The sequence below is a fragment of the Apteryx rowi genome, unplaced genomic scaffold, assembly GCF_003343035.1.
Source record: "Apteryx rowi isolate R43461 unplaced genomic scaffold, aptRow1 scaffold_145, whole genome shotgun sequence".
Taxonomy (NCBI): domain Eukaryota; kingdom Metazoa; phylum Chordata; class Aves; order Apterygiformes; family Apterygidae; genus Apteryx; species Apteryx rowi.
In genome coordinates, this window is record NW_020447697.1 from 80378 (window position 1) to 93246 (window position 12869).

Genomic DNA, 12869 nt, shown 5'->3' on the forward strand with positions numbered 1-12869 from the left:
AAAAAAAAAAAGAAAAAAGAAAAAGACGTTTTTCCCTTTATGAAAGCTGAAGGTACTTCTGCCAGGCTTCAACCAGAAATGAACATGTACTGCAAAAAAGGAAAAGCAGCAGCATAGGACAGGATGACACACGCCTTTTGACATCACCTAATCCAATGACAACTACAATAAAGTGTCTGTTTCGTTTTAAACTCTGGCAAATTTTCACTGTTGCTTGCTAATACTACAGTTTAAAATTCGATCCGTATGTCCCAATCCTTTATGGCATCTTCCCTAATAAAAAAAAAATCATGGGAGAAACGAGCAATCGTCTTAAGAGAGAGTTTGCTTTATAAAGTTGTGGTGAGTCAACTGTCTGATGGACATTACAGCTGTACAGATAACAAAGGAAAAGAAGTCGTGACATGTGGAAATGTCAAATATTAGTACTATTGTCAACATATTGATTCAGTTTTACACACTGGTCTGAACAGATTGCAATTAACCTAAAATTGAGGTATAAATATACAGAAATATGTACAGTACACATACAGGAAAATATTTTTGCATTTGTAACATCAGTAACTTTAAAAATACTGGAAAGTTGATATCTATGCCATTGATTTGCTTGCTAATTTACTGGAATAATGAAGCCAACATCTTCAACTAGAGATGACTACAATGGAATAATAAAACTCAAAATTAAAAGCTCCTTCCTCTCACTTCATCTTCACCACGCTCAGCATCAGACTGTTCTGAGTGGCTGTATCTTGAAAAGAAGGTTGATCACAGCTTTTACACGCATCCCCAGGGGAAAAACAAACAGGAAACCAAACTGGAGCCATCCACTGCAGCTTTCTTTTTGCCGAATGTCTTAATTTATATATGTGTTTGTATCTATGTAGAAAATGAAGTTGAAATCAGTTCGTTATAAATACATCTAACCCATTAATTCTGCCACTGTCAAGGTAATCATGGGTACAGCTTCTTTTTTTTTTTTTCTTTTTTTAAAGCAACGTCTGTGCAAACAGGTCATTAAAAATCATCTGATCTTAAGTCTTGACATCATCCATTCGAGTCCTTGGCACAGTCTGTCAACAAAAAGAGATGAGTATAATTACAATTTTTAAGAAATACATACACTCCTGAGGATAACTTTAAAGATAATTCCATGACACCAACTTACATGAACAAGAACAACAATTAAACTTTTCCTAAGATCTCTGTAATTCTGACTGAAGGAATCATTTCCAAAACCAATTAATTCCTAACACTGCTAGATCTCATTATGCGATCTATGGTGAGAGCCTTCAGATGCCAGTATTTCTCGAGAACGTACACTGAAGTTACCTCCAGTTATGATCAGGTGATCTAACAGACGAGGAAATTTCCCCACCACCCCCCTTCGCACAGTTAGGCTCAACTTATTTTAAGTTATACCACTGTGAGGTCAGACTGCAGATTTGATGTGAAAGTTGCTCTTCAAATCACTGATCTCCACTTCAGCTTATTTCAGCGATATCAGAAAAGAAACCAGAAGTCTGAATTCCCTGTTCGCTTGAGCAAGCACATGCTTTCTATACCAAGAAATCTGGTCTGCATTGCAACTGCTGCAGCCGCAGACATCAGTAAGCAAGTGACAGGGTATGCTAAAGAGAGATTCCTAAAAGCGGTAACAACCGCCACGTCCCAAAGTTCTTTTGGCACCTTTTTAGTTTGGTGCTGAATCAAAGTTGCACATGGTCCTAAGCCAATACATTTTAAAAAGAAAAATCTGAAGTGTTACATCATTAATGACAGGACAGGAATGTGTGTTAAACCACAAATACCACAATAAAATACCAACAGCATTCAAGACTCCCCTCCTCCAGCAAGAATGATCCTTACCCCTCTCCAGTTAGAGCACAGCATGCCTGAATGTGCCACTGGTGATCTTTAATTGAAGTTAGTTTCAGAAACTGAGAGATTTCAGCTACTGTCATACACTCCTTAACGTCCTGCTTGTTAGCAAAGATCAGCAAACCTGCTTTCTTCAAGTCCTAGGGAAAGAGGAGAAGAGGGAAAAAAAAGATGAAATCTCAAAGGGACAATTAATCATATTTTCTGCTAGAAATCTAACTAGGCTGAAATCCTGACTTGGGAGTGTCCGTCAATACTGCAACAGCCATGCTTAGATGTGCCATTAACTTTAATACCAAGTTCAAATTCTGGTTTTGGAATCTGGAAGCTTCAAGCCCCAAACCTATTCATTTTCAAAATAAAACTACTCACCTCCAACAGCATCTGCTTGACCTACTGCCTTGGACATTTAATCTGGAATGTTTCCCACATGCAGCTGTGACTCCTTAAGAGATTTTAACAGTATATTCACAGTAGTTAAGTAAGTGCCCTGGCTGGTGGGGAAGGACAAAAGAGGGCAAGACTGAGCGCAGGTTAGTCACTGCTACAGTGGTATGAGGTACCTGAATTAAGGCACAAGCAGGAGGGCTTATAGACCCTAACTCACCTAGGAGATAGGCGCTTAGCTTCTAGAACAGGAGGAATCAAGCGCCATCCATCCCTCTCTGACAATGTCTCAGTGCAAGGTGAAGATCATGCAAAAGATTAACGGCTTGTATGAAGCAGCAGGGGCCACGAAGGAGCTTCCCTGGCCCCGGCCAACCTATTCTCTCCAGTCGAGTTTGCTGCCTTTTCACACCTCAAAGGACAAGAGGTGCAGCACTGAGCAAGGACTGCAGGCAGCCCCAAGAACGAAGGTCCATCACAGCCAGGTGGCACGAACCAGCCTGCGAGGCAAAGGATGCGACAGCAGACTAGGGAATCTTGAGCCCTAGCCCTAGCCTGTAAGAAGTGTTTAACCTCAGAAAATCTTTTGATCCAGCAGACCAAAACGTCCACAGCCTACATCATTTTGTTACCTCCGTGAGGAACGGAGGCACCCTACAGCTCCGTAGTGAGCCCAGTACGGCACATGACAATAACTCCATACATCTGTCTAACAGTCAAGGCCTTCCATCTAGCCCTCACCTGGCAGGTCACTCCTACCTTTGTATCCAGACCAAACAAACTCTGGCATTTTGCTATGCCTGCCTTTTATCGAGAATACCACATTACGAGATACAAAACACTTCTTTGTAAGCCAGACCGTAGTACCGAAGCAGTTGACTGCTGGGGCAGTTCTTACCTGGGGGGGGGGGCCAGCGGGGTCCATCCCCGCCAGAACCTTTTAGACCCTGGTAAAAGCTTGCCAAGCCCTGCCGCACTGAGCGGGGGCAGCACGCGTGCTAGCGTCAGGCCTGCCACCACAGCCACCAGAACCAGACGTGCACCGGCCCCCGCAGCAGCCTTCTGCGAGGGAGGGTGCCACCAGTGAAGAAGCATCAGGACTTCCACAGGCAGAGCGTAAAGCAAGCCGCAGCAACATCTTATGTACGGGATGCACTGAATTTTTAGAAAATCATCACTCACAGTGCTTCAGAATCAAAACCTGGGGGTCGCCATGAACAATCCCATTACAAACAGAGAAATGTCTCTTTAAGGACTGTGCGATACCTAAAACATCAGTACTAACAGAATTTAGAGAACGGCAGTTCTAGAGGCAATTTTATTTTATCTCAAGCTGCTTGGAACTACACTAGTACAGATACATGTTACTGAAAATCAGTCCCTCTTAAAGAAAAAAAGTCTTCCCCTTCACTTAAACGTCTGTACAAGAGCACTAATTTTTAGCAACAGTAAAATTAATTCCCAAATGGTCCACTGGTCCAGAAAATAGTTGGAACTGACCTGGGCAACTCAATTTAGCCTTAACAAAAGTTTAATTCAACTGGTTAGCAGAAATAAAAGATTTTCAAAGATTTCACGGAAAAGCTGTTCTAAATACCCATTTGACTTTCACTTCATTTTATATCTATCGTAGTTCTTCTCAAATGCCATAGCACCTGTTAGGTTAGCAGAACATCCTGAAGACATGCTGACCGAAGAGAACAGGCACATTTACTGTTAGATGGATGCTTCTGGAGCACAGAAAGAGTCTCCCAACACAAAGCAAGGGCAATCACACTGCTTGGAGTTCCAAGCTCCCCTCATATCAAAGTTCATTAATACCATCTGCATCTTCATTTCTACATTATGAAAAAGAACATGCAGACTTTGTTTAACAGTTTCAACGGACAAATTTCTGAGCTGTGCTACTTAGAAGTATGACAGCAACAGACCCTACGACAACAGTCCCCCAATTCCATGTTTAATATCCCATTGCAACCAAGAAAGCCAGACCTCCCAGGTCTGGGGCTTTTCCTCACCTGTGGTTTCACAACTGGTTTCACACCAGCTCTGCTGCTCAGGTGGCTAAACAGCCAACCACATCAGCAAGCCAAGCCCGGCCACGGAGCAGCAGGACTAACACAAGGAAGGGCATGAAACAAAAAAACAAAAACCAAGGCTACACAGCAGGACCTTTCAGTAGCCCAGCTAACACAAGTCCACGCAAGTTAATCACGGGAGTACACCACAAGTAAGACAGGCTGGTCTATCCTCCTTCTCTACTTTTCCAGCTTTCCTGAGAGCGGCCTATCTTAAACTGTGTTTGCTTTATTGAAATTTATCCACTTTTGAGCATCACATGAAAGTGCAAAGTAAAAAAGCTACAGACTACTGAATTATGTCTAAGTTTTAATAAGAAGATAAACATCAAAGGAAATACATACACAGCTTTTGCCCTTCCCACAGCCATCTACTAAGGAGTGGCTACAGTTTAAATATAGATGTAATATTTTGGGATATAACACCATGTATTTTATGCCCACCTGTGTATTCTGACACTTCTAAGTTTGGAAACTTAATGCCCTTGGTGTCATCTCATAAAAACGGATCCAGTTTGAGTTAAACTTGTTTGTCTTACAAGTCCCAGCAGTAGTCAAGCTTGTATAAACACATCTCTTGTAAAAATCAAGGCTCTGGTCCTGCTGCACTTCCTGAGCAGATTACTAACAGCACAGTACACTCCACTGAAGTATTTCGGTTTTTCCAAGGTCATGCAATAGCTGCTCTTGACTTACATACTGAAGAACTCTAGTGCAGTATTTATGAATCAGAAGCATAGCTAGCTCAATTTTAGACCTGACACAGGGCTCAAATTTAAAGAGAGTCTTTACAAGCTTGCAGGTTATCCTCTCATGTTGCAATTCCAAGTAGACTTAAGACTATTGCTACTGTAACTTTCTCATAAAGTTTTAAGAGCTTCTCTCATGCATTTTTTTCTGCAATTATCCCATTTATTACTTGACTATTACTGCATAGGTTTCTTTAGCTTTCCAGGAAAATTTGTTCCATTTCACTCCTGCTGCTGCCAGTAAATAGCTATGGATACACAGAAAGGGCAAAGGGGATTTTTAAACATATTTGGTGTTATCTTTCCAAAACCAAAATACCAACTGTTGTCAGTTGCTCTATGACTTTAGTAAAACAGGTCTTTGGATTTTTTCTGAGTTCAAAACAACGTATCAGAAAACTTCACACTGCTGTTTTCTCGCCTACCTGCTATATCCTCTGACACAGTATGCTGCACTAGGGCTTGAACAATTCACTCTTAGCACGAGAACCTTTGTCCTGCAGAAACAGGACAACCTAAGCTTTCAGCCATCTCATCAAGACCAAAGGTGTAACCCAGTAACCTGTCTTTACCAACTGGAGGGCTTCCTAAGAGCTTTCAGGTCAAGAAGAGAGGGAGTAAGCCTCTGCTGCACAATTTCCCACTGTATGCATGTGGCTGAACCCCTTCAGTGCGTCTCCGTTGCCTTGTCCCAACACGGCACTGCGCAGCATCCACCAGTTCCTTGGAGGTTTGCAGGGAAGAGAAGGTGCTACTGGGATGCTCTGCTTCAGTATCCTACTCCTATATCTCCAGCTCCCCTAACCTTACCCCTCCTCATTTCGTTTCCTCTCAAACTCATTCGGCTTTCCCAAGGTCTCTGTTCACTCTTTTCTCACTCCTCTTTTATTTAACCTATTCCTTAGAAAACTCACACTTGTTCCTGATAGAGGGAAAAATAATTAGCAAGAACAGCAGGCAATAGAAGGCACGTAGGAAAACTTACATTAACAGGACAAGCATACACCGAGGCACCCCCAGAACATTCTCCCCATTGCAAGAACCTTCCAAACGTCAAAAAGGCTGCAGTCAGTTTATTTCTTTAGTTTCAGAGCTGGTTGCTATAAGATACTTTTATAAGCCCGTATCTGTTTCACTACAGCAAACATTCAGCAACCTTGAAGCTACCAAAAACAGTACTTAATTTTTTGGAGGAAAACAATGTTTTTTAAATGATCTCATTCAGGTCGTAACATGGGCTGAAAGATCAAAGACACAGAAGTCATTTCTAGGTCCTAACTCCTACTTCTCTGAAGCACTCAGAGGGCGAAAAGCTACTTCTGTAGGAGCTCACTTCAGTAACTCCATATTAATTTACAACTTCATTGGGAGATTTACAAAAGACAGAGCCTCTAGCAGGAACAGCGCAGCTCTGACACTACCTGCAGCTGGGAATACAACCGTTAACATTCGCCTTGGACTCCACTGGAGAGGCTTCCCTCCATTCTGGTCTGTCTTTACCTCCAGCTGGCAGGCTTAAGTCTGAACTTTTACAAATAATGTGTGAATCTATTTCCCTTAGTATGTATTTACTTTTGTTTATTTATTTAGTATGTATTTACAGCCAAATCTTATCCACAATAAATATAAAAAAGTGAAAACATTGCATCTACTCACCTCATGTGCTAACATCTTATACAGTTCTTCTTTAGTTACAGAAATTCTCTCTCTGTCTGTGCTGTCCACAACAATTATTACAAACTTTAAAAAAGTTAGAAGTTATTAGTCAGCATTTCAGAGAACTACATATTTCTGATCACACATCCTTACACAAAACAAAATATTATCCCCAAGAGAATATCCAGCTAGTCAACTGCACTATCAGACATCAGTTTATTCCAGATAATACTCCCAGCCACAGACTGTGATTACCCCCAGCATCGGTGTGGTTTATGACTTACATTGTTGTTTGTATACAAGTATGTCTGACATACCACCTTTTCTGAATTTCTATTTTCCATTTCTAAGTGAAAAACTTATATTGAAGGAAAGTATTTTTATGCCATCCTAGATCTGGTCTTGCTCTTTGCTTACTATAGTTGAGTAGCACACAGATCCCTCAACTAATTTGCTGCATCCTTAGAAAGGCAAAGGATATCAGCTTTCTCCCTCCACTTCAAACACTAAACATGCACGTAAGAACTCGCAACGGATTTAAAAAACATAAGCGCCATACTTCAAGTGCATACATGAAGATATAAGCATAGCATCTCATAGTGAATCACAGGAAAACAAGGTTTATTATTATAAAAGTTAACTTTTTTTTAAACCACAGTTGATATCAACTAAGAAACTTTGCCTTAAATTATTATTTTAACCAAGTTCTGTATTTGTGCTACAGTTTTCTTGCTAACAACAGTTCTCAAAACTCTTGGGGGTGCTTGTGTAAGTTGATCATGGGATCTTGCGAGGCAAAGCTCCCAGAATTTTGGAGGAGAATTTCTGGGGCTTTCAGTCTGTCCTGCGATGGGCTACACAGGTTTTCAGAGCGCTTGCTGCAGAGATACAGCACTCGCATTCCACAAGAGGGAACCTGTAAGCACAGGGATCTGCAACACCAAGACAGACTGAGCACCTGCCCCAAGGCAGCAGATCTCACCACACAGAATCCTTACAAACAAGGTGGTTTTAACTGCAATCCATATTATGCATCTTACATAAGAAATACACAATCACGTCGCACAACATCTTGCTAAGGAGGAGACTTGGAAATCAAAATACAAGCGTCCTGAATATCAGAGGAAGCTACACTAACATTCAAAGCACAGTTAACGCAACTTTCCTGAACTGTGTCTGGTACAAATCTCAGATACGTTGTACTTCCTTCATCAGCAAAAGTTAAAATAAATCTGACAAGGCGGCGTTCATTCTTACCTCAGTGTTTGTATAGTAGGTGTTCCACGAAGACCGAAGAGACTCCTGCCCGCCAATGTCCCACATTAGGAAACGCGTGTTATTGACCACTATCTCTTCCACATTACTCCCTATGGTAGGTGAGGTATGTACCACTTCGTTCATAGAACTGCGGAGGAAGAGATCAACCCCGTGAGAAACCGCCCGTGCAAAGCTGGCAAGTTATCTGCATTATCAATGACGTCAGAACTCCAAATTGACCTTTTTCTCTAAAAACTCACGTCGACAGCTATTCTGAGGCAGAAAGCTCATCTGGGGAATTCTAGCAAACACACCTTATGCAGCAAATAGAGACAAGATGCGTGTGCAGAGGGGAGAAAACAATGAGGATGGACTTGGACTATATTTTAAATAATTAAATTATAAACCCGAGAAAGCGTTTTTGAACCAAACTATATTATAACTAAATTATAAAGCTGAGAGACCATGTGCTTCAGAAGCTATTTAAGCAGTCACTTTTTCTTTTTCCAAGCTGATTTTTGGCATGCAATGCAGTATGGGAGAGAGCAGTTGTTTTTCTTCAAGAATGCAGTTAAGCCACAAGATTTCCAAGGTTGCAGAAAAACAACTCATCATCCAACTCCTCCAAACATACTACATATTTCTCCATAAGCATACTTTCTTCACAACTCAGAAACACTTCAGTTACGTTATTTCCAAACTTTCTTCTCTCTCCCCTTCTATACAGCCCAGTTACTCTGCTTTTCAGAGATGAATGCAGACAATATACAGTTTTAGAGATGCTTGGTGTAACTTTGTCATCAAGACAACCAGTTTCACGTCAACAGTAACAACCAAATGCGTGTTCTGGATACTCCTGAAGTTAAAGTTATTTAAACTCTACTCTATTGGACATAGAGAAAAATTAAAAGCAGCTTCAAGGCAAAAAGTCAACCATTTTCAAAAAACTTGATTATTTTTTCTTTCAATAATCTTGATGCAGTCATCATTTTATATGAAAAGTTTCTGAAGTTCTAGAAGAGCTTTTGGTTACAGTGACAGCAACTTGAGACTTGGAATAGCGCCAGAAAACTACTTGAAGAGGATACAAAGAACTGAAGACATGACGAGATACAAGGACAGTCTAGTATTCTGAAAAGCAATCCTAGTTACCCAGTGTCTTAACAGCATATAACAAGATACCTTCTCACCACACGCATTTTAAGGAAGCGAAGATAAGGGAAAGAAGGATTAGAGGGAGAAAGAACTGTAACTGGAATTAAGAACAACAGTGATATAGCAAGATGCCCTTGGCTGATTTCAGATTTAAAAATCAGTTTTCAGCAGAGTTCTTTTAATGTTTAGAAAAGGCAAATCACGAATCCCCTTTCCTTGGCTGAACTTGCAGTCTTTCACACTCAAACTGTTGGCATCTCTCAGCTTGCAATATGATAGGTTTTTTTTCCCCTCCACTGAAACAAGATAAACGTGAAGTGTAACGGCATTTCTAGTAATCAGAGAGCAAAATCGCAGGGCTTCCAGGGAGGGACGAGATCTGAACAGGAGAACTGGAGGAGATGAAGCATCTGCGGAGCTGCCAGTATCTGTTAGAAGAATCACCACTCCAACATCTGCTGCGACTGTCCACACCATGAAAGTGATGGTCAGGACACTAACTAACATATTCCTGCCAGTTATCTCTGCCCATCTTATATAGAAACAGTTAAACACACATTCATGCTCAGAACATCTATCTTCCATGAAGAAACAGTAGAAAAGAAGAAAAAAAAAGGGATATCCAAGATCAGGGCAGGGTTTAAGGAAGAGCCTGCAGGAAGAACTGCGGAACAGTGCTGGTGCAGAGCGCTTTCAAAGGAGCAAACAGAGCTGCAGAAGGGGAATATAGGAGGGCAGGATGGGGAAGTCCTGTAGGGCTAAAAAGCTTGTCAGGAAAAGAAGGCATATAGAGACGAGCTGTACGAAAGTGAAAAGAAAATGCTGAGGCTGCAGAAATTGAAGAGGGCGAGAAGAGGGATCATGAAACTTTTGTGGAGGAAGTGGAAAGACACAGGCAGCATTAAAACACACTGAGGACAGCCCTCGGCGGCAGTACTTACTAGTTTTAAAATGTGTACTTTTTTTCTGTTTATGTTTTTTTTAAATCTCTCCCTCCCAATCTGAATAATGACAGCCACCTTCACTTCTTCCACTTTCTTTGCACAGTGTGCTAGAACAGAAGTGGCTGGAAAATACCGCATGAATTCCGCATTTCAGAAAGGCAAGAGCAGATCATAATTTGACTAAAAGAACCTATAATTTACGTTTAGGATTGGACAAGAATGGCCATATCACTCAACATGAATTATTTCTGATATTGAATCAGAAATACTTTATAATACCAGTCTACTTAACGTGTGAAAACGCAAACCTGTTTCTTTTTTAAACAGACCTTGAGCTGCCTGCCCCAGCCAGAAGTTTCTGAGTCTGCAGACAAACTTCTGCTCCTTTATCAAAACGTAGTTGAGGACTCAGAGATATGAAGTTCACACAAGTTTCACATAAATGAGTAGCAAGGTTCACATAGGATAAAATATGAGTCAACACCACAATTAAGGGCAGGAGCTGCACCACAAGGATGACAGCGACCAATGATCTGGAGCCCACTGGTGGTGCAAAACACAGCCCTGACCAGACACACAGGCTGCTCAGGACCATCCTGTGCTCAGCTGCTGCTTAGCCTCCCTCCCTCATCCTGTACCACAAATGATATCAAGTAGGTCTTGTATGTAGGACACAAATCACGGGCAGGGGGAGGTCAGGCTGCACTGGTTTTCCTCCTCATGGAACAATTTGTTGATATTTACATACAGTGGCATGGATCAGTTTAACACCGTTGACCTGTGGCTAATCCTCAATACAATCATATTTTATATAGCTGGCAAACAGCTTACACTGTGACAAACGTAATTGCACTTAGGCAGTAGTAGCAACGTAATTTGATAAATAAAAGCTCTCAACAAAATCTTATTCACATATCAGGCAAAACACAGACCTTTCCAAACTCTGCGTGCGCACGCACGCACACACACACACACACACACACACACACAGTGATCCATCAGCACCTATACTGTTCAGTCAGCTTCAGCATAATGCTCTCAAAGTAAAAAAAGAAGCAGAGAAAGCAGCTAAAACCAGTCAGGGCAATATGTACAAAATACACCTTGAAATACATTAAACATCATCTGCAGTTTATACTTACAATTGATAAAGAATGGTTGTTTTTCCTGCATTATCCAGACCAACAATGATTACTTTGTGCTCTGAAATAAAAATATTACTGGTAAGTCACCTAGTTAACATTGCTATGAAAATAACAGATGTGTAATAAAACAAGGTTAATGTTGCATTTTTTGACTGATTTAAGCAAACACTGTCATATTTCGGGTGCCATATTTCATGGGCCATACCTAAAAGTGAGTTTGTACACAGCAGTGTACAAACCTGCGTAGATAAGTAATTGTCATCATCCCTGTCTGCACATCTACATGAATAATTTCTAACAGATTAAGTCCAGGTTTTTTCCTTCTCTAAACTGTTAGAGCAATCTCATAATGGAATCACTTCTGGAACTTCTAAACATTTTTGAAATACAACTAAAATGTAATAGTTTGTATTCCCTATTCCTCCCTACAGTTAAGCTATTCTTCAAAACACATGCTCTTACACATGTTAAATGCTCATTTCCAAGGCCACACTTTTATTAAGGCCAGCAACATCTTAATCTCATTCCAAGTAGTTAAAAAAGAAAAAAAAGAAGAAAAGCAGCAGCTGATTTGCACTGTAACTAGGGTGATCCACCTGTCTCCCACAGCATCCTCTTCTCCTTTCATCAGGTTTGGAACTAGAGAACATATCCTCCGATGAATGTTTTATAGTACTCATTCAGCCAATTTAGTTTTAGATAAACCACCGAGCACTACACGTAACTACTCGGACGCACAGCAGAACACATTTTGGAGCTCGATGCCAAGAATCAATTATTGTTTCTATTTAACACCTTCTTTCCTACACATCACAAAACCGAATCTGAATCCTACAGCTGGTGTTGTCAAGCACACTCTAATTTACAGTTTCCAGGACAAGTGAGTGCTGCCTGCTCCAGGCGACGTTACACAACTTTTACTTGCACAAACAGCATTGACTTCAATGGGGCTATTCATGCAAGAAATGCTTTGTGAGAAGGGGTTTTCTCCCCCCCCCAGTAGTCCACAAGGGCAACAAAAAGCCATTATACGCCTGCCCAAGCTTCAGACCACCAGAGATCAATTCCTGCGTTGGCAAAGTACACCGGCATCGATTTATTACAGAGGGAAGAGGGAGGGGGAGAGGGGTCAGGTAAGTAGGGCTTCTTCCTTTCGATTTTACAAATATTGCGTGGTTTTGCAGAGCTGTCTCGTATGCAGTCAGGTACAAACCCGAAGTTTTAAGTAACTTTGCGTAACGGCACAATATTGCAGAAGCGTCTGCTTACCTGACCCCACACAACTAGGCAGCTTTGCCTCAGGTGCGGCGCTGCCAGCGCAGCGGGCGCTAGGGAAGCGGGAGGAACAGAAGGCCCGAGGTGGGGCTGCGCGCTACAGGACAAAATATATTTTCGTTGCGTCGTCGCTCAGCGTCGGCGGCCGCTGACGGGAGGCGCCGGGCACCGCGGGGCGCCGACGGGCTCTGACGGGTGCGGAAGGCACCGGCGGGGGGGGGGTTTTACGCTAAAACCGCGCTTCCCCCCTCAGGGAGCGGCGCCGAGGCTGCGCGGCGGCAACCGCCGAGGGGGCGCGAGGCGGCCGCGCGCCATCACCACAGCGGCGGCGGGAACGGCCGAGGC

General features: G+C 42.0%; 1 protein-coding gene across 2 annotated transcripts; it reads right to left on the reverse strand.

Annotated features, from left to right (window-relative positions):
- Positions 1-307: 307 nt before the first annotated feature.
- ARL5A (ADP ribosylation factor like GTPase 5A) lies at positions 308-12750 on the reverse strand. 2 transcript variants are annotated; one of them, XM_026058274.1, is made up of 6 exons: positions 12519-12743; positions 11247-11307; positions 8006-8153; positions 6749-6832; positions 1867-2018; positions 308-1070 (listed from the first exon to the last, which is right to left on the reverse strand). In XM_026058274.1, the coding sequence occupies exons 3-6, from the start codon at positions 8147-8149 to the stop codon at positions 1022-1024; spliced, it is 429 nt and encodes a 142-aa protein (XP_025914059.1). In that variant the 5' UTR covers positions 8150-8153; positions 11247-11307; positions 12519-12743; the 3' UTR covers positions 308-1021. The 2 variants fall into 2 exon arrangements, with proteins under 2 accessions (XP_025914059.1, XP_025914061.1); XM_026058276.1 differs by lacking the exon at positions 6749-6832 and having other exon boundaries at positions 12519-12750.
- Between the last annotated feature and the right edge of the window lie 119 nt (positions 12751-12869).